The following is a 20,171-nucleotide window of genomic DNA, read 5'->3' as shown; positions in this document are numbered from 1 at the left end:
GCTGCAAAAAGTCTGTGTATTTATCGATGAAGAGAACTGAAGAAAATGGATTAGTAGGTGTGACCCACCAATAACTGGATGGTCTTAAGCGACTGGTACTTTAACTCATTGTCGTTGTTGGTGTCCAACAAGTTCATGATCAACAACTTGTAATCCTTGTTGCCATTGATGAAGTCGACCAAATCCTGGCCCAAGTTACCGATCAAGTACTGTAAATCACTCAACAAAATCACCTTTTGCAAGTTGGTGTTATCCAGGTTCGTGCCTAACACCTCGAAGATTTTCTTAACTAACTTGAAGTTGTTTTCCTTGAACTGGTTGCTATTTTCCAACCAAAATTCGGAAGACTTGTGGGTGGGAGAAGACCAGCTGAGTAAATTGGGGGTTTCCAACTCTGTCAAGTATTCGTCAAACGATGTCAACTTGTTCTTGACGATATCGTTCAACTCATCGAACAAGTAGTTCAAGTCGCCGGTCAATTCTTCGTCGGACCCGTTGGAGCTGATTTTTCTACTCTTCAAGTTGGTGATCAAGCTCAACCCATCGTTGTGCAAAATCACCTTAATGATCTTAAATTTGTCACTTGACAGGTCGACAATCGACACAAAGTTCTTTAAGATGGACACAGAGATCCGAATGATCTTTATTTTGATGGAGTCTTTGGATAACGTCAACAAATCACCAATTAGTTGGGGATTCTGCTGGTAAATCAACTTATTGATCTTGGGATTGAACGACAATATCCAGATGTTCAACAAGGTGTTGTAGATAAGCTGCAAGTTGGACGAGTTTATGAGGTTTTCATTGGCAACCGAGTAGTCAATGATGGAGGCCAAGCTCTTAAAGTTCTTGGCGAAGTCGGTCTTCAAATACACCAACTTAAACGGCTTTATGATGAGCAAATACTGCAACAACTGAATGGTGATGAACTTGTAGTTCACATCATTACCGTGAATCAACACCGTGTGCTCCCTGAATGCCTTGGAGACGATTTCGTCGTCAATGGCCTTGGTGGCTGAAGCCTTCACTAATAACACCGTCAAGTTGTACAACGACAACGTCTTGATGACCAGGTCGGTATGGCCCAAGTACTTGACAAATGGCTCAAATGGCAAGGCAGCATCGACGTCGGTCAACTTGATCAACTCATCGCCAAACTCCGGTAAGTCAATTAACAAGTCGTTGACTAAACATAAAAGACTTTTCAACACATCGTCTCTGGGGTTATTGTCCAACTTGTTCAACAAGTTCAACAAGGTGCTGGCGTACAACTTGACCTGGTTGGCGATGGTGGAGTTTTTGTTTTCCGTCGATTGTTTTTCCAAGATCTTAATGTAGTTTGCTTCATCTTCACTAATGATGTTGGCTCTCGATAAGCCTTCCCAGGGAATTATTCTTTCCCGGATGACTTTCTTCTGGTCGGCCAAGAACTGGCTGTCGATGGCGAACGAGGACTGGTAGGTTAGTATGCGGCTGGTGGTGGTTGGAGTGGGTGGGAATGGTACATACTTCAATGGTCATATTGTTGGTGAAGGTTGGTATTTCAGGGAGCAGAACGCTCGGAAATGAACGAGAAAAATTGGTATGGGGGCACGACAAAACTTCACCAGTTGCAAAAAACTGAGAAGGCTGGCAAAGGTGAAAGAGGCTGGGAAGATGTTAGTGGTATACGTGGGCAGTAATTGTTAGAATATGGGGGGAAGCTGAAAATACGAAGGATGAAAAAAAAACTGCCGGCCCCAGGAATCGAACCTGGGTCGTTTCTGCCACAAAGAAATATACTAACCACTATACTAGACCGGCAATGTCTGCAGTATCGAGGGCCAAGGAGTGTCTTAACGTGGAATTCGATCGCGACATCCCCTTAATGCAGGGGGTAGATACTACGACATTTCATGGATAGATGGAAGTTGGGTACTATTTCAGGACAATAATTTGCAGGAAAACTACACAAATACAACAGGATGGACATTGAACCCCGTAATGGACGAGAGGAATGGATTTAAGTTATTGAGTCATTAGGACAGGTTAGCAAGCAGTATATGACACTCTATGGGATTAGTATTACACTCTATGGAACTAATACTTGTGCAATACCAGTCACGATAAGGGAGACTTAAATCACCAAAACTACCCTCCCGATTAGGCAGTTTGTTTGGGTCTCATTAACTTACAGATAAGAGTCAACAAATTATAAACTCTCCAGTAGTAAATTACTCTACCTACTCATCTTAAATAACTTAATCAGAGGCTTCTCTAGCAAATTCCTTAGACATGTCAGCATCTGGAATTGAACCACAGATGGTTTCAATCATGATACCAGTCACCAAGTAAGGGTCAATGTTAGAAGCAGGTCTTCTGTCTTCAAAGTATCCGTAACCTTCTTTGGCAACAGATCTTGGGATTCTGACAGACGCACCTCTGTTAGCAACACCAGAAGAGAAAGCTTCCATGGAAGCAGTTTCATGTCTACCAGTCAATCTCAACTCGTTGTCAGTTCCATAAAGCAACAAGTGTTCCTTGTGTCTTTTAGCCAATTTTTCAAGAGCTTCTTCAATGTACTTCATTCCACCTTCCTTTCTCATGTTTTCGGTAGAAACATTGGTGTGACATCCAGCACCGTTCCAGTCTCCCTTCAAAGGCTTTGGGTGTAAGGAGATCTTGGCACCAAATTCTTCGGCAACCTTGGACAACAAGTATCTGGCCATCCATAATTGATCTCCCATGTCAATTCCTTCACAAGGACCAACTTGGAATTCCCACTGAGAGGGCATCACTTCGGCGTTGATACCACTGAGGTTGATACCGGCGTAAAGACAGGCTCTATAGTGGGCCTCGACAATGTCTCTGGCAAACACTTTACCAGTTCCAACACCACAGTAGTAAGGACCTTGAGGAGCTGGGAATCCACCCTTAGGCCAGGCATAGGGTTGATCAAATTCATCGAAAAGAGTGTATTCTTGTTCGAGACCGAACCAGACCTTTTCATCTTCGTGGGCCTTCATCAACTTGGCACACTCGTGTCTGTGGTTGAACTTGTTTGGAGTTCCATCGTTGTTCCAACATTCAGACAATACAATGATGTTTTCACCTCTTCTAAAAGGATCGGGGTAGAAAGCAACGGGTCTCAAGTACACGTCGGAGTCGTGGCCAGGGGCCTGGCCGGTGGAGGAACCATCAAAGTTCCATTCGGGCAAGTCATCGACACTTGAAGGTTTTTTGCTCAAGGTCTTACACTTGGATCTGGTGTTACCTTCGGAGTCAATCCAAACGTATTCGGCAAGAACGCTACCTCTTTGATCCAAATCAAGATATTTGGCCAAGATGGCGGTTTGTTGGGTAATGGCAACCATTGTGTTAAGATGAATTAAATAACAAAAAAGCTAAGAGTTACTTCAAAAGAAGAAATAGTTTTTTTGTGCGATTGGCTGCTGAGGATATTTGTGATTTAAATGAGAAACGAGAAAAACTCCCGCTTCCTGATAAGCAAGACTAGTCGCCTCGGTGGAATAGTCACTCCCAATAGCGAAGGTGCGCACTTGAGGGTTCAGCCAATCACCCTGTGCTAGATAGCCTGATAGCACAGACTTTCCCAGACAGATCCTCTTGCAGATGCTCTCCTTTTACGTTCTATGCAACAAAAACCATTCCACTTACCTAATGGAGTATCTCGTCGCTGCCTATCCCTGTACCTATACTGCTTTCTTCTTATCTTTGTCTCCGCTTTACCAATTGTTGATAACTTTAGGGTGTCAATGGCTTCTACGTGCATGATGGATCTTTACCAGGTGTCACCCCACATTGAGTCTACCAACCCCTTTATTCAACTATTAACTGTCAACCACCCAACCTCTAGTAACCAAGTCATTGGACTCTTGTGAAAATGTATCCATCCCGAATTAGCTTTTATAGGAGAACAGAGCTGTCCTGCACATACCCGGGGACTAATAGGCCCGGTTCGGCGGTTCAGCCAATAACGCGACGGCTAACAGTGATTGGGCTTTTTACGAAATAGTGATTGGGCCAGAGAGGCGCTGCGAGCAATGGGGGATTGTGTGCATGATAGTGTTGTCGCAAGGGTGGTGGGTCATTAGTAGTGTTGGCGGTCGATGGTTATGTAAGTTTTGATGAAAGTCTGTGTCCCGATTAGAAAGGGCTGGGGGGTGTATGGGTCAGAACTTGCATGGACACTCCGTTGGAATTGGCGGGCCCATTCCGATCGTATTATCTTACGGAACTTTAGGCGCAAATGCCGACTTACTGTCCAGCTCCCAGGGAATCAGAAAGTCGAAACCCCAGATGGCATGTAAGGTACACTAGGCTAGAGGAACCGGAAAATTCAAAGTATTGTCGGAGTTGGCTAAATCGACGTCTTCGAACTTTATCCGCACACGTACCCTGAACCCCCACCAATACCCGCCCCAACAATGCGCCCCCATACACCAGAGATTTCGTAAATGCGCGTTGTTCTGAAGATAAAGCTTTTTGCAGCTACTTTCCTAGCCATATACTGTTTCACTGATATTTTATATCACCTAGTTCAAAACCTTACTTCGAACATATCTCTCTTATATATAGCATTGTGGGCCACTCTGGTCTATTAGGATGGAGGAAGTCTCGTTTGCAGAAAAGAGCCTCAACTCGGTATCTGGCCCAAAGCATAGTTTTATTAAGATTTATATACACTAGTGATATTATTGTTCCGAAAGCAATCTCACTTAAAATTTTCTCGTGAAGTCCTCAGCTTCAATTTTGGACTTGAAGCACATTTGCTGGAAGATACTGTCTTGCTGGTTATACAAGTTCCAAGGAGAGTCAAACTCTTTGACTTCTCCCTTGTCAAGCACCAAGATTTTATCATAGTTGACAATGGTTCTCAATCTATGAGCAATACATAAGATGGTACACTGGCTGAATTCTCTGACAATGGTTTCCTGGATCTTAGAATCAGTTTCATAATCAACAGAAGAAGTAGCTTCATCCAAAATAAGAATCTTGGAGTCTCTGACCAAAGCTCTAGCCAAAGAAATCAATTGCCGTTCTCCCAAAGAGAAGTTTGTACCTTCGTCTTCAACAGGCTGGTCAAGGTGGAATTTGAACAAATTCTCATCACCCTTTTGCTGTCTGATAATAGCATCCAACCTATCAGCTTCAATTAAACCGGATTTTCTTAAGGCATCCCACAACTTCTCATCCGAGCTTTGTTCAAATGGGTCCAAATTCTTACGGATGGTACCTCTGAACAAAACAGGATCCTGGGGAATAATAGATAACTTGGTTCTCAAGTCCTTCAATCCAATTTTGGAGATGTCAACACCGTCGATAGTGATGAGACCAGCATTCAACTCCGACATTCTGTACAAAGCAGTAACAAGAGAGGATTTTCCAGCCCCAGTTCTACCACAGATTCCAATTTTCTCTTGTGGTTTAATGGTAGCATCTAAGTGTTTCAATACCAAAGGCAAGCCTTCTCTGTAAGCCATCGAAACGTTGGTGAATTCGATTTGACCTTGTTGAGGCCAGGTTGGATCAGGCTTTGTTTCTGGAATTTCAAAAGCTGCTTCTTGTTCCAAGTCAAAAGCAAAGTCACAAAGTCTTTCTGTGGAATTCATTCCATTCTCAACTTGTGTGTAACTTCTAACCATAAACGAAATTTGGCCAGCGATAGAAGTAACATAAGAAACAAGCAAACCAACTGAGGAAGCACTGAGATTGAAAACTCCGAGTACAGACAACAAGCCAACAACCAATGGAAGTACACAAGTGATAGCTTCCAAAAAGACACCAACCCAACGTTGACTGGCAATTGTGAGGTAGTAAGCTTCATTCATTCTGTCGGTGTAATAATCGTTCTTGTCCAAGAATCTTCTTTCTGAATTGTAGGACGTAATGGTTTCTCTTCCAACCAACGTTTCGTTGAAGTTGTTGTAGACAAAAGATCTTTGCACTGCTTCGATTCTCTTGATTTCTCTGGCAGAAGATTGATAAAATTCGCCGATTAGGAAAACCAGTAAGAAAAATGGTGGGACAGCAATAGCAAACCAAGGCAAGTAAATGATACAAAGAATTAAAACACCAATGGTAAAGGAAGAAACAAAAAGGGTGAATCTCAACTGATCGGAAATTTCGTTATCCAAAACATCTGTGTCTTTTGTAAATCTATTGATAATTCTTCCCATGGGAGTAGTGTCCAAAAACGACATAGGCGAATAAATGACTTTTTCAATTGTCAAGATATTCAACTCTCTTGATGCACGATTGGTCAAGTAGCCCACTGCCGTGAAGCCAATCAAAATAAAGATGAAGGACAACACACCAAACATGACGTAGATACCAATATAGAATCTGTCCGATCTATTATGAAATTTTTTTCCTGTCCAGAAAGACAACCATGTATTGGTGAAAAGGGTGCAAAAAATAGCAATAGCCAAAAATATTGCAATAACAAGGAGAATGGAATAATGCTTGAAAATTCCTTGGCCCAATTTGACATATCTCTTATAGACCTGTAATCCAATGCTATTAACGGATTGTCCTTCATCTTCTGCCAATCTTCCACTGACAGACTGATCCTGGTTGTAGTCTTTGTGGATAGCTTCTTCGTCGATCACCAGGATTTTCGATTTATCTGTTGTGGTTCTTGTGAGCTGCCTTACTATGTGAAGTCTCTCCTCTTCTACAACTTCAAGGTCACCATCAGATTCATGTTCTTCTTCACTATCGTCGTCTTGAATGTTGAAAGTCATCAATTTCGTGTAGCCTGGGTTGGTACGCTCCAATTCCTGACCAGTGCCGATTGAAACGGATCCATCCCCATTCAAAAAGATAATCCTATCAGCAGCACCGATTAAAGACAACTGGTGGGTAGCCAAAATTCTGGTTTTGTCTTTTAACAAACCCAAAATACAGTTTTCCATGATATGTTTTCCAACTCTGGCATCTACCGCAGACAAAACATCGTCTAACAAGATGATATCATTATCAGCATAAACGGAACGAGCCAAATTAATACGGGCCTTTTGACCTCCAGACAAGGTTACACCTCTTTCACCAATTTCAGTTCTGTCGCCAGCTGGTAAGATTTCCAAGTCACTTTCCAAGGAACAAGCATAGATTACATCTTTGTACTTCTTTTCATCGAGTTCGGCCCCAAACAAGATATTTTCTTTGACTGAAGTATTCTGAATCCAAGGCTGACCGCAGAAGGTCAAGGAACCATTGATATCAACAGTTCCAGCAGACTTTTTCATGAAACCTGCAACAGCATTTAAAAGAGAAGATTTTCCAGAACCGATCAGGCCGGTGACGACCACAAATTCACCCTTTTTGAGGACAAAGTCAAGATCGTTCAAGCCAGGGAAAGTCTCGTTGTCAAAGCTGGCAGTGTCTGAGTCAGGAGTCTTTTCGGCTACATCAGAGAGCTCTTCCTTGGATACTTCAACCTTCAAGCCCTTTTTCAACATCTTCTTGCGCTTTTTCTCGTCCTTCTTTTCCTGCTTCAATCTCTTTTTCTTGGTCTTTTCGTCTTCCTCCTCGAAATCATCAAACTTTTCCCACTCGAAGCTGGCCTTACTTAACCTGAGAGCCAACCCGTTCTCATTCATTTTCTCAGCGGCTTCGGGAGACAAAACCGCTCTTCCTTCGTCAGCAGCAACTTCGGTTGCGTTCAAGAAGTTTCCAATTCTGTCAATACCCACCAAAGCATCCATCAATGAGCTCAAGGCCATAGGAACCATGAATACCAACGAACTAAAAACATTGAACAAGGAAATCGAAGAAAAGATGTTGGCAGGATTACTCTTGCTCGAACCAGTCGAATACAACACCAAGAAAGCTGCAATAGAAGCGAAGGTAGACAAGGTGGAACTGAAGGTAATGACGATGTTTCTCATTCCTTGCATGACGTAAAGTCGGTCCATTTCTTTAGTTCTCACGTCGGATATGATCTTGAAGTAAGCCTCTTCCCACGAGTAGAACTTGATGATCTTCAAGTTGTTCAACACCTCTTTGATGTAGTTGACTCTCTGGTCGGTAAACACAGTGGCCAGTTTTCTAACTGCAAACATCTTCTTCGAAACACCGCCAATTCCCACGAGAAATACTACCAACACCGCAAACCCCATCAAGGCCGAGGCCCCAAGGTTGACGATCAACACCACGAGAATACAGATCAAGGAAGAAGGGAAAGATATCAAGAACGGTTGGAAGCCAGCAGCAAAATCGATTCTTGCAGTATCGGTGCTCATCATCGATGTGATCTTGGAAGCAGGAAACTGGTGTCTCAGCTGGGGGTTCAATCGGAATGATTTTTCCAAAATGGCTTTGGTCAAAACTCCCTTCAATTGTGCACCCGTTAACATTCCCCTGTAGAAACCCTGACTTATACATAAGGAACCAGATATCAACATTATTGGCACACCAATAGCGAGGCCCACACCCCGGCCGGTGTGGTGTTCGAGGCCCAATGCCTTCATTTCCACGTACTTGATCAACTCCTTCGTTACGAGTGGTGTCAAACAATTCAACAACCCAGCCACAGTTACACTAACGGCTGCAAAAGTATATTGCCATTTGCACGTCAAGAACAAGCACCACAAAAACATCTTTCTTGGTACTTTGAAGTCTGCCAAGTCGTCATCTGGGTCAACAGATGATGTAGGTACAGTTTCTCCTCTTTCCGTACACTTGTTTGCAATATGCTGCTCCTGTGCGATTTGCAAGTAATGTTCAAAGTAAGAGTTGAACTGTGTTGCCAAGTATTCTACTTTAGTGGTGTCTGCAAGCAAGTACATATCATCCACCTGAAGAGTTCTCTTGTATCCTACTTTAAGAATCGGATTTAACCAAAGGAAGAACAACTGGCTGATCCAATTGGATTTTTTCTCCGGACAAACTTTCCGTTCGTCTTCCAGGGGGATAGGAGGCACCCGCTTGGAGAGAAACGGGGTCAAAGATCTCCTTTGAAGCTTCAATGGATCATTAGACATGTTTTGTTTACAGAAGCAAAAAGCACCTGGCACAATGGTTTGTATTTATATTATGAGGTGAAGTGCACGCCACCTATATCCGGTTGATACCGCCGTGCTTAGAGGAAGAGAAACCGCCTATGTCCGGTTGATACCGCCCGCAATTAACACATATCCACCGCGTAAAACCGAATAACACCGGTAAACGAGAGAAAATGATTACATAAGCGCTCACCCCTCCCTTCCTGGTGGCTTCTCCATAAAAGGTTTAGTGTTATCGTAGTTTCTATGCAGATGATAAATGTCGTCAAATACAGTTAGTCTTCTCTGTAATTCAATTATTGCGTTCCTTTGGGTGTATGGGTCATCTTTTGTTTTTGTGTGGTTGAGTTTGTAAACTAGCAGTATAATACGCGGGGCTTCGAACAGTTAAAGTCTTCAACATTTTTGCTCACGGCTGCTAGCTTGGGAAGTTGTTTAATTTTTGTGCCAGGTTCCTGAGGCTGGCACTCTTTTGTATGTTATTGTTTCAAGGGCAAAAAAAGATAGTGAATGAGGCGAGATTCGAACTCGCGCGACTTTACGTCAACAGGACTTGAATCTGCCGCCTTAACCACTCGGCCACCCATCCAGTATCGATTACCAAAACACCCCAGGTGTAATATTAGGAAAAGCTTGGAACACAGAATAAATGGGCAATTGGCCGTACAAAAGTGTTTTCTGCCTGAAAATGAAAAGCCTATACACACGAAAAAGGTTCAGATTCTAGTGGAGTTAAAAATCGCACAGAATGTGAGGTTATCGAACAGAGAAAGACTTTGTCAGTAAAAGTGTAGTGGCTCTGCGTGTGCTTGATAGCAGAGATGTGTATTGGACTGGCTGGTGTACAAAAATGGAACCACTGACGGCAACATCCAGTATTTTTTGGGTGTGATGACCCTTTCAGAAATAGGGGTTATAAGTTATTCAGATATAGGGTCCACCATCTATGATGGATATTGGGCAGAAAAATTGGGTGCATTTTTGGCACTCAACAAAAAGACCCGCAAAAACATATAAAAGCATTTCTGATGGTAGCACTATGAATTATACGGAGCTGTCTCAGCTACAACATAACCAACACAACCAACCACCATTCACAAACACAAACACAAAATGAACAATTTCATAAGAGGCTTCCGGTACTTGAAGGCTGCCAGAACCATTAGTGGGGGCTCCAACTGCAACTGCCACGACGATACTGTGATCAATTTTCCGTATGATTTTGGAAATGAGCTTCAGCCGGTGGTAAATACAAAGAATCCTGTGAACAAGCACTTGAACAAGCACTTGCTTAATTCAGCTTGGGTTTACTTTTAGTTCTATTCAATATATTTGATACACCTGGCGTTACAGTGGGAGAGCGTACACTTACAATAGGGGAAGATGTGAGTCTCAAATAAGAAATCAAATAGGAGTAGGGCTCAACTCTGGGTGCATGGGTCAGGGGGTTAGGGTCAATTTGTGTGCCTATTTGACCGTCTACTAGCATACTTCGACCTTGTGCAAGACAAAAATTGCAAATGGCTGCGAAACGGAGACGGAGTAAAAACGAGCGGTCCAACATAAGCAGGCTAAATTCGTCCTTTCACAGTCCTTAAAATTGGAAAATAGATTATCTCTTCCTGCCAACTGTTTTCGTCACAGGAGCTACACTTGGTTCAATTGATCGAAAAGGGATACTCTGTCGTTGGTACTGTCAGAAGTAAGGAAAAAGGAGAAAGTTTGGTGGCCAACTTGCCCAAAAATTTCCAATATGAAGTGGTTTCTGATATCGTCAAGCCGGGAGCTTTTGATGAAGCTTTGAAAAAACACCCTGAAGTGGTAGGTTTTTTCCACACCGCTTCTCCTGTATCTATGGTGGCAGACGATGTGGAGAATGATATCATTCGCCCTGCCATTGAAGGTACCAAAAACGTTCTCTCTGCAGTTCAACAGTTTGGCACCAATGTGAAGAGATTTGTCTACACTTCTTCAAATGCCGCCATTGTATCTCCTACTGACAACAAGGATAGTGTGGTGACTGAAGAGTCTTGGTGTAATCTCGGAAGACATGAAGTCAGCATTGGTTTGCCTGGGTACAAGATCTCCAAGACCTACGCTGAAAAGGAGGTTTGGGCGTCTAGTGAAAAGTCAAGTTTCACCTTCAACATTGTTAACCCAACTTTTGTATTTGGACCACAAGCGTTTGCATCTGAAGCCAAAGGAACCTTGAACTTCAGTGCTGATCTTATTACTCGTTTAGCGTCTTTGAAGGAAGGCGATGAGATCCCACCTATGGTAGGGGGTTTTGTGGATGTCAGAGATGTTGCTAGAGCTCACATATTTGCTTATGAGACTGAACTTGACAAGACCCGGCTCTACTTGTTCGAAGAAATGTTCACTTCTTGGCTTGCTGTGGATATCATTCGTGAGAACTTCCCTGAACTCGCTTCAATTCCAAAGGGAGACCCTTACACAGCCCTTATTGTCGGAAACATTGCTCAGTTCGACAACAAGAACACTAAGGCTTTGATTGAACCCTTCAGCAGCGTAAAACAATCCGTTATTGACACTGTTCAACAATTTCTTGAGAATAACTAGATATAGAATTAGAACCCAGACTTGGTGATTTTCTTTGGAGTCTATTACCCTTAATGTATACATACAGTTAACTGCTCTTTTTGTTTAAATTTCAGAACAAAACGAGATTTTGGTTGTGCTCAATAAGGGAAGGGTTAGTTCACCAAACTTATTTCCACTTGGCTCACATTCCCTGCACCAGAAGTGATTATAGGGGTCATATTGTTGTATTTTTGCAGATGAAACTGGAATAGGGGGAATTATCACGTATCATTCTGTCACTTACCATTTTTTAAGATCACTTAGCTCATAACCTCATTTCACATAAATCACTGTTAAAGTCTGATCTCTAGCATCATCGTCAAATATCTTGGCCCTAGAATCATCATCAAAACTCTCCGCATCTTATCCAATTTCTTATAATTCAGAGGGTAAAGGTCTTTTGGATGTGTGCCCATTTGACAGTCTGCTAGCATACTTCGAGCTTGTGCAAGACCAAAAATTGCAAATGGCTGCGAAACGGAGACGGAGCAAAAGAGTTTCAGACGGCCCCGTCAGAATCTATATAAATTCGCAACCTTAGAACCACCAACTTACTATCACCACCATAATATTCCTAATTTTCACCAAACGATCACCACAGAATCATCACCACCATGGAACCAGTCCCAATTACCACCAAAGGCTTCGGTACAATGAGTTTGACCGGCACTGCAACTCCCCAGCCTCTTGACAAGTCTGTTGCAACTTTAAAGCACGTCAAAGACACATATGGTGTTAAGTTCTTAGACTGCGGTGAATTCTACCAATTTAACCCCGAGTTTCACAACTTGAAATTGGCAAAAATATTTTGTGAACAAGAGCAAGACAAAGACATTGTAATCTGTGTCAAAGGAGCTTTCAAGGTGCCTAGCATGGTTCCAGACGCATCACCTGAAAACCTCAACAAGTGTATTGATGAAACCATTTCTTACTTCAAGGACTTGAAGGTCAAGCCCAAGATCATCTATGAAGCTGCTCGTGTAGACAAAAACTACACTGTTGAAGATGTAACTTCTCGAATCTATGAGAGAGTCAAGGCTGGTGACATTGATGGTGTCGCGTTGAGTGAAGTAAGTGCAGAATCCATCAAAAAAGCTGCTTCGGTGGCCCCCATTTCTGCTATCGAGGTGGAATTCTCGTTGTTTCTGGAAGATATTCTTAAGAACGGAGTTTTAGCAGAAGCTTCCAAACACCAGATTCCAATTCTCGCCTATTCTCCAGTGGGAAGAGGCTTGTTGACTAACTATGCTGCAGAACACCCCGATTACCTTAGTACCCTTCTGGAGCATGACTTTAAAAGAACTTATGATTGGTTCCAACCCGGAAACTTCGAGAAGAATAAGGGTCGTTTGACTGCTTTGTACAATTTTGCAAAGTCAAAGAACCTAACTTTGGAAAGATTGGCTTTGAGCTATCTTGAAAGTTTGTCTGGCCTTGAAAACTTCTTGGGTATTCCCAAGGTCACCAAGATCATTCCTATTCCTTCTGGGTCAACTCCTGAGAAAGTGGACAGAAACTACAAGGGACTTGTGAAGTTGTCCAGAGAAGATGTAGTCGCCGTCAATAAGATTCTTGAGGAGCACCCAGTGTATGGAGTCCGGTACAATGCCCATGCCAGCGCCCTTTTAAATGGTTGAGCATAAAACTGATCAAATGTGGCTCTATAGGATTACAAGTGTTTGTTTGACAGACTAAATAAAAACCTCAATAAACCTGTATTGCTGTATTGAATGAAAAGTAATTGAAATAAAACCTTTCTCTTGAAACAATTGGAAAAGTAAAATTTTGTACTTGAGTTTTATGAGGCCACCAAAAGCAGTTATCAATTAAAATGATTCAGCCAGCAGGTGGTAAACTCCCTGGAGATCTTTGCATTGTACTTATCAATCATCCGTGGGTTGTTACATTTACGAACGTTCACCATTGCCGAAAAAACTTTTTGCAGCCAGAAATTAGAGGGGTTTTGCGAAAGCTAGTTTCGCTATACTTCTATTCTCAATAATTAGGGGGTGCCCAAGACCCTTGTAAATCTCATGACGAGTTTGAATTTCAAGGGTTTTGTCTTACAGCTATTTGCTGTTTGATCCACACACCCATCGAAGGTTTGACCCATACACCCATAGAAGGGTTGCCTTCATTTGTAATACCAAGGCGTCTAGAAGAACAGTCAAAATAAAAAGTACATATTAAAGGTTTTTGCCTGCAAAATTTAGGAACCGACATGGAGGTTTTTATTTATTGTCCTGAAAAGTTTTGTAACACTGGTATATCAATTGATTCTTTCATCTTCCTGACAATAGTTTCCAAAAAGTTACTTCAGGAGTTCAATTGACGAACTAGATCAATATTTGTAGACTTATGCAGTACTTCATCACTACAAACCATCAAAACAAAGGCATATATATTTAATCTTTAACTCTAATTACTGAGCCTATATCTAGTTATTCTCAAGGACTTGTTGAACAGTGTCAATAACTGATTGCTTCAAGCCAATGAAGGGTCCAACCAAAGCTCTAGTCTTCTTATTGTCGATCTGAGGACTATTTCCGAAATCAAGGGCTGTGGAAGGGTCCCCCTTTGGAATAGAAGCGAGTTCAGGGAAGTTCTCACGAATAATATCCACAGCAAGCTGAGAAGTGAACTTTTCTTCGAACAAGTAGAGCCGGGTCTTGTCAAGTTCAGTCTCATAAGCAAATATGTGAGCTCTAGCAACATCTCTGACATCCACAAAACCCCCTACCATAGGTGGGATCTCATCGCCTTCCTTCAAAGACGCTAAACGAGTAATAAGATCAGCACTGAAGTTCAAGGTTCCTTTGGCTTCAGATGCAAACGCTTGTGGTCCAAATACAAAAGTTGGGTTAACAATGTTGAAGGTGAAACTTGACTTTTCACTAGACGCCCAAACCTCCTTTTCAGCGTAGGTCTTGGAGATCTTGTACCCAGGCAAACCAATGCTGACTTCATGTCTTCCGAGATTACACCAAGACTCTTCAGTCACCACACTATCCTTGTTGTCAGTAGGAGATACAATGGCGGCATTTGAAGAAGTGTAGACAAATCTCTTCACATTGGTGCCAAACTGTTGAACTGCAGAGAGAACGTTTTTGGTACCTTCAATGGCAGGGCGAATGATATCATTCTCCACATCGTCTGCCACCATAGATACAGGAGAAGCGGTGTGGAAAAAACCTACCACTTCAGGGTGTTTTTTCAAAGCTTCATCAAAAGCTCCCGGCTTGACGATATCAGAAACCACTTCATATTGGAAATTTTTGGGCAAGTTGGCCACCAAACTTTCTCCTTTTTCCTTACTTCTGACAGTACCAACGACAGAGTATCCCTTTTCGATCAATTGAACGACCAAGTGTTGGGCAATGTACCCATTAGCTCCTGTAACGAAAACAGTTGGCATGATTATGAGATAATCTATTTTTCAATTCACGAATTGCGAAAAGTGTGGCAATCGGGAGCCTTTTGTGCCCAATTGTATACAGTGAAATGATCTTTTCATACAAGTTTCAGCTACAAACAAGAATTTGGTGGTGTCCATGAAGACTTCGGTGGGTTTATTAATTAATTTCGTATTACACCTGGTTTACATTGCCTGATTGAAGTGACCCTAAAGATATTGGTGCATGTCTGCAAACAAAACCGAGATTCGAATCAGGACCAAGTCGCTTACCATTCTTCTAGATCACCTAATTCATAACCACACTTAACACAAATCATTCTTATGCTTTCATCCACAGCACCATGGCAAAGTCTTACATCGTTCTCTCGAAATTCGTATAATTAGGGTGTATGAATTCTCGTTTGGTGTGGGCCGGAATAGAGCCTGAACAAAGCCTGAATAAGACAAAGACGCAAACTCAAATAAAATCACCGATCTGGTTTAAGATATAATATTAATATATGTACATACATCATGTCATATTAGTGATTGTCCCAAGAACAATCTTATTTACAATCTATTTACAAGTTTATACACAGAGGTAACTATCTTCTGGTGAAGTCCTCCGCTTCAATTTTGGACTTGAAGCACATTTGCTGGAAGATACTGTCTTGCTGGTTATACAAGTTCCAAGGAGAGTCAAACTCTTTGACTTCTCCCTTGTCAAGCACCAAGATTTTATCATAGTTGACAATGGTTCTCAATCTATGAGCAATACATAAGATGGTACACTGGCTGAATTCTCTGACAATGGTTTCCTGGATCTTAGAATCAGTTTCATAATCAACAGAAGAAGTAGCTTCATCCAAAATAAGAATCTTGGAGTCTCTGACCAAAGCTCTAGCCAAAGAAATCAATTGCCGTTCTCCCAAAGAGAAGTTTGTACCTTCGTCTTCAACAGGCTGGTCAAGGTGGAATTTGAACAAATTCTCATCACCCTTTTGCTGTCTGATAATAGCATCCAACCTATCAGCTTCAATTAAACCGGATTTTCTTAAGGCATCCCACAACTTCTCATCCGAGCTTTGTTCAAATGGGTCCAAATTCTTACGGATGGTACCTCTGAACAAAACAGGATCCTGGGGAATAATAGATAACTTGGTTCTCAAGTCCTTCAATCCAATTTTGGAGATGTCAACACCGTCGATAGTGATGAGACCAGCATTCAACTCCGACATTCTGTACAAAGCAGTAACAAGAGAGGATTTTCCAGCCCCAGTTCTACCACAGATTCCAATTTTCTCTTGTGGTTTAATGGTAGCATCTAAGTGTTTCAATACCAAAGGCAAGCCTTCTCTGTAAGCCATCGAAACGTTGGTGAATTCGATTTGACCTTGTTGAGGCCAGGTTGGATCAGGCTTTGTTTCTGGAATTTCAAAGGCTGCTTCTTGTTCCAAGTCAAAAGCAAAGTCACAAAGCCTTTCTGTGGAATTCATTCCATTCTCAACTTGTGTGTAACTTCTAACAACAAACGACACTTGGCCAGCGATAGTGATCACATAAGAAACAAGCAAACCAACTGAGGCAGCAGTGAGATTGAAAACTCTGAATACTGATAACAAGGTGATAATCAATGGAAGTATACAAATAATAGTTTCCAAATTGATACCAATCCAACGTTGACTGGCAATTGTGAGATAGTAAGCTTCATTCATTCTGTCGGTGTAATAATCGTTCTTGTCCAAGAATCTTCTTTCTGAATTGTAGGCTGAAATGGTTTCTCTTCCAACCAACGTTTCGTTGAAGTTGTTGTAGACAAAAGATCTTTGCACTGCTTCGATTCTCTTGATTTCTCTGGCAGAAGATTGATAATATTCTGCGATTAAATAGACCATGAGAAATAAGGGTGGGACAGCGATTGCAAACCAAGGCAAATAAATGATACAAAGAATTAAAACACCAAAAACAGTCCAAAGAAGAAACAGGGAAAATCTCAACTGATCGGAAATTTCGTTATCCAAAACGTCTGTATCTTTTGTAAATCTATTGATAATTCTTCCCATGGGAGTAGTGTCCAAAAAGGACATAGGCGAATATAGGACCTTTTCAATTGCCAAGATATTCAACTCTCTTGAAGCACGATTGGTCATGTATCCCACACCAATAAAGGCAATCAATGTAAAGATGAATGTCAAAATACCAAACATGACGTAGATACCAATATACAAGCCGTTGGATTTACCAGTGAATTTTTTTTCACTCCAGAAAGACAACCAAGTGTTAGTGAAAAGATTGCAAAAAGTAGCAACAGTCAAAAATGAGAATATAACAAGGAGAATGGAATAATGTTTAAAAATACCCTGTCCCATTTTGACATATCTCTTATAGACCTGGAATCCAATGCTGTTGACGGATTGTTCTTCGTCTTCTGCCAATTTTCCACTGACAAACTGGTCTTGGTTGTAGTCTTTGTGGATAGCTTCTTCGTCGATCACCAGGATTTTCGATTTACCGGTTGTGGTTCTTGTGAGCTGCCTTTGAATGTTGCGTCTCTCTTCTTCTTCAACTTCCAGGTCATCATCAGATTCATATTCTTCTTCACTATCGTCCTTTTGAGTGTTGAAAGTCATCAATTTCGTGTAGCCTGGGTTGGTACGCTCCAATTCCTGACCAGTGCCGATTGAAACGGATCCGTCCCCATTCAAAAAGATAATCCTATCAGCAGCACCGATTAAAGACAACTGGTGGGTAGCCAAAATTCTGGTTTTGTCTTTTAACAAACCCAAAATACAGTTTTCCATGATATGTTTTCCAACTCTGGCATCTACCGCAGACAAAACATCGTCTAACAAGATAATATCATTATCAGCATAAACGGAACGAGCCAAATTAATACGGGCCTTTTGACCTCCAGACAAGGTTATACCTCTTTCACCAATTTCAGTTCTGTCACCGGCTGGTAAGATTTCCAAGTCACTTTCCAAGGAACAAGCATAGATTACATCTTTGTACTTCTTTTCATCGAGTTCGGCACCAAACAAGATATTTTCTTTGACTGAAGTATTCTGAATCCAAGGCTGACCGCAGAAGGTCAAGGAACCATTGATATCAACAGTTCCAGCAGACTTTTTCATGAAACCTGCAACAGCATTTAAAAGAGAAGATTTTCCGGAACCGATAAGACCCGTGACGACCACAAATTCACCCTTTTTGAGGACAAAGTCAAGATCGTTCAAGCCAGGGAAAGTCTCGTTGTCAAAGCTGGCAGTGTCTGAGTCAGGAGTCTTTTCGGCTACATCAGAGAGCTCTTCCTTGGATACTTCAACCTTCAAGCCCTTTTTCAACATCTTCTTGCGCTTTTTCTCGTCCTTCTTTTCCTGCTTCAATCTCTTTTTCTTGGTCTTTTCGTCTTCCTCCTCGAAATCATCAAACTTTTCCCACTCGAAGCTGGCCTTACTTAACCTGAGAGCCAACCCGTTCTCATTCATTTTCTCAGCGGCTTCGGGAGACAAAACCGCTCTTCCTTCGTCAGCAGCAACTTCGGTTGCGTTCAAGAAGTTTCCAATTCTGTCAATACCCACCAAAGCATCCATCAATGAGCTCAAGGCCATAGGAACCATGAATACCACAGTACTAAAAACATTGAACAAGGAAATCGAAGAAAAGATGTTGGCAGGATTACTCTTGCTCGAACCAGTCGAATACAACACCAAGAAAGCTGCAATAGAAGCGAAGGTAGACAATGTCAAACTGAAGGTAATGACGATGTTTCTCAACACTTGCATGATGTAAAGACGGTCCATTTCTTTAGTTCTCACGTCGGATATGATCTTGAAGTAAGCCTCTTCCCACGAGTAGAACTTGATGATCTTCAAGTTGTTCAACACCTCTTTGATGTAGTTGACTCTCTGGTCGGTAAACACAGTGGCCTGTTTTCTAACTGCAAACATTTTCTTCGAAACACCGCCAATTCCCACGAGAAACAACACCAACACAGCGAGCCCCATCAAGGCCGAGGCCCCAAGGTTGACGATCAACACCACGAGAATACAAGCCAAGGAAATCGGAAAAGTTATCAAGAACGGCTGAAAAGTGGCAGCAAAGTCGATTCTGGCGGTGTCGGTGCTCATCATCGACGTAATCTTCGAAGCGGGAAACTGGTGTCTCAGCTGGGGGTTCAACCGGAACGACTTTTCCAACATCACTTTGCCCAAAACTCCCTTCAATTGCGCACCCGTCATCATTCCTCTGTAGAAGCCTTGATTCACAGTCAAGGCAGCAAACATCACCATGATCACCGCACCAATAGCAAGACCCACGCCCCGGCCGGTGTTGTGTTCGAGGCCCAATGTTTTCATTTCCACGTACTTGATCAAGGCTTTTGTTAAGAGCGGTGTCAAGCATTGCGCCAAACCAGATAAGGTCACAAACACAATGGCACCCAAATACGTCCATTTGCACGTCAAGAACAAGCACCACAAAACCATCATCCTCGGTACCTTGAAGTCCTCCAAATCATCGTCAGGGTCCACGGACGATGTAGACACAGTTTCTCCTCTATCCTTGCATTTATTAGCAATGTGTTGCTCCTTGGCAATCGGCAAATAATGATTGAAAAAAGTATTGAACTGCCCGGCCAAGTATTCGACTTTTGTGTTCTCGGTAAGCGAGTACATGTCTTCGGGCTGGAGGGTCCTCTTATAACCTACGTTAAAAAGAGGTATCAACCAGCCAAAAAACATCTGCGAAACAATGTTCGCTTTCAGCTCGGGATAGACCGTCCGTTCCTCTTCCAGGGGTATGGGAGGCACCCGCTTGGAGAGGAAAGGCGTCAAGGATCTCCTCTGAAGCTTGTAAAGGTCGTTCGACATGTGTTTATTACAATAGATACAACAGGAGCTTGTTTTTATGCTTTTATAATTTCATATTTTGTATTTTTCAGGTGGGTGTATGGGGCCGCACTAGCGAGCGCGATAGAGAATGCTTACGTCAACCACGTCAACCACGTCAACCACGTCAACCCCAGCAATCGCAGTTGATATCGCTGGGTTGGTTGTTCGCAAAACCACCACCCCAAACTTATCTCTGCAGCCTTGCGATGTGAGGGTTCGAGCTAAATGAGACTCTCTTCCAAGAAACATAGCTATTATCTGTGTGATTGCAGCAGG

The 20,171-nt window shown here is 42.2% G+C and overlaps 7 protein-coding genes and 2 non-coding genes across 9 annotated transcripts; 2 read left to right on the top strand and 7 right to left on the bottom strand. All coding sequences in view use genetic code 12, as the record gives it.

Moving 5' to 3' along the window:
• Positions 1 to 50: 50 nt before the first annotated feature.
• Positions 51 to 1,521, bottom strand: VMA13 (H(+)-transporting V1 sector ATPase subunit H; the record flags this gene model as incomplete). Its single annotated transcript, XM_006683717.1, has 2 exons — positions 51 to 1,454; positions 1,510 to 1,521. The coding sequence occupies 2 exons, from the start codon at positions 1,519 to 1,521 to the stop codon at positions 51 to 53; spliced, it is 1,416 nt and encodes a 471-aa protein (XP_006683780.1).
• A 210-nt stretch (positions 1,522 to 1,731) lies between these two features.
• Positions 1,732 to 1,803, bottom strand: PSN45_002879. Its single transcript has one exon. It is a non-coding gene; the product is annotated as a tRNA-His (tRNA).
• A 437-nt stretch (positions 1,804 to 2,240) lies between these two features.
• On the bottom strand, positions 2,241 to 3,353 carry GLN1 (glutamate--ammonia ligase; the record flags this gene model as incomplete). Its single annotated transcript, XM_006683718.1, has 1 exon — positions 2,241 to 3,353. The coding sequence occupies one exon, from the start codon at positions 3,351 to 3,353 to the stop codon at positions 2,241 to 2,243; it is 1,113 nt and encodes a 370-aa protein (XP_006683781.1).
• Positions 3,354 to 4,718: 1,365 nt separating this feature from the next.
• On the bottom strand, positions 4,719 to 8,987 carry PSN45_002877 (uncharacterized protein; the record flags this gene model as incomplete). Its single annotated transcript, XM_006683515.2, has 1 exon — positions 4,719 to 8,987. The coding sequence occupies one exon, from the start codon at positions 8,985 to 8,987 to the stop codon at positions 4,719 to 4,721; it is 4,269 nt and encodes a 1,422-aa protein (XP_006683578.2).
• Positions 8,988 to 9,515: 528 nt separating this feature from the next.
• PSN45_002876 lies at positions 9,516 to 9,597 on the bottom strand. The gene has a single exon. It is a non-coding gene; the product is annotated as a tRNA-Leu (tRNA).
• Positions 9,598 to 10,121: 524 nt separating this feature from the next.
• On the top strand, positions 10,122 to 11,588 carry PSN45_002875 (nucleoside-diphosphate-sugar epimerase; the record flags this gene model as incomplete). The annotated part of the gene is made up of 2 exons (XM_066157952.1): positions 10,122 to 10,271; positions 10,653 to 11,588. 2 exons carry the CDS (start codon positions 10,122 to 10,124, stop codon positions 11,586 to 11,588), a joined length of 1,086 nt encoding a protein of 361 aa, XP_066014049.1.
• A 635-nt stretch (positions 11,589 to 12,223) lies between these two features.
• On the top strand, positions 12,224 to 13,246 carry plr1_3 (pyridoxal reductase Plr1; the record flags this gene model as incomplete). Its single annotated transcript, XM_006683513.2, has 1 exon — positions 12,224 to 13,246. One exon carries the CDS (start codon positions 12,224 to 12,226, stop codon positions 13,244 to 13,246), a length of 1,023 nt encoding a protein of 340 aa, XP_006683576.1.
• An 800-nt stretch (positions 13,247 to 14,046) lies between these two features.
• On the bottom strand, positions 14,047 to 15,024 carry PSN45_002873 (nucleoside-diphosphate-sugar epimerase; the record flags this gene model as incomplete). Its single annotated transcript, XM_066157951.1, has 1 exon — positions 14,047 to 15,024. The coding sequence occupies one exon, from the start codon at positions 15,022 to 15,024 to the stop codon at positions 14,047 to 14,049; it is 978 nt and encodes a 325-aa protein (XP_066014048.1).
• A 584-nt stretch (positions 15,025 to 15,608) lies between these two features.
• On the bottom strand, positions 15,609 to 19,874 carry PSN45_002872 (uncharacterized protein; the record flags this gene model as incomplete). Its single annotated transcript, XM_066157950.1, has 1 exon — positions 15,609 to 19,874. One exon carries the CDS (start codon positions 19,872 to 19,874, stop codon positions 15,609 to 15,611), a length of 4,266 nt encoding a protein of 1,421 aa, XP_066014047.1.
• Between the last annotated feature and the right edge of the window lie 297 nt (positions 19,875 to 20,171).

The sequence above is a fragment of the Yamadazyma tenuis genome, chromosome 3 (genome assembly GCF_029203305.1).
Source record: "Yamadazyma tenuis chromosome 3, complete sequence".
NCBI lineage: Eukaryota > Fungi > Ascomycota > Pichiomycetes > Serinales > Debaryomycetaceae > Yamadazyma > Yamadazyma tenuis.
This window is presented reverse-complemented; position numbering and strand designations above follow the sequence as displayed.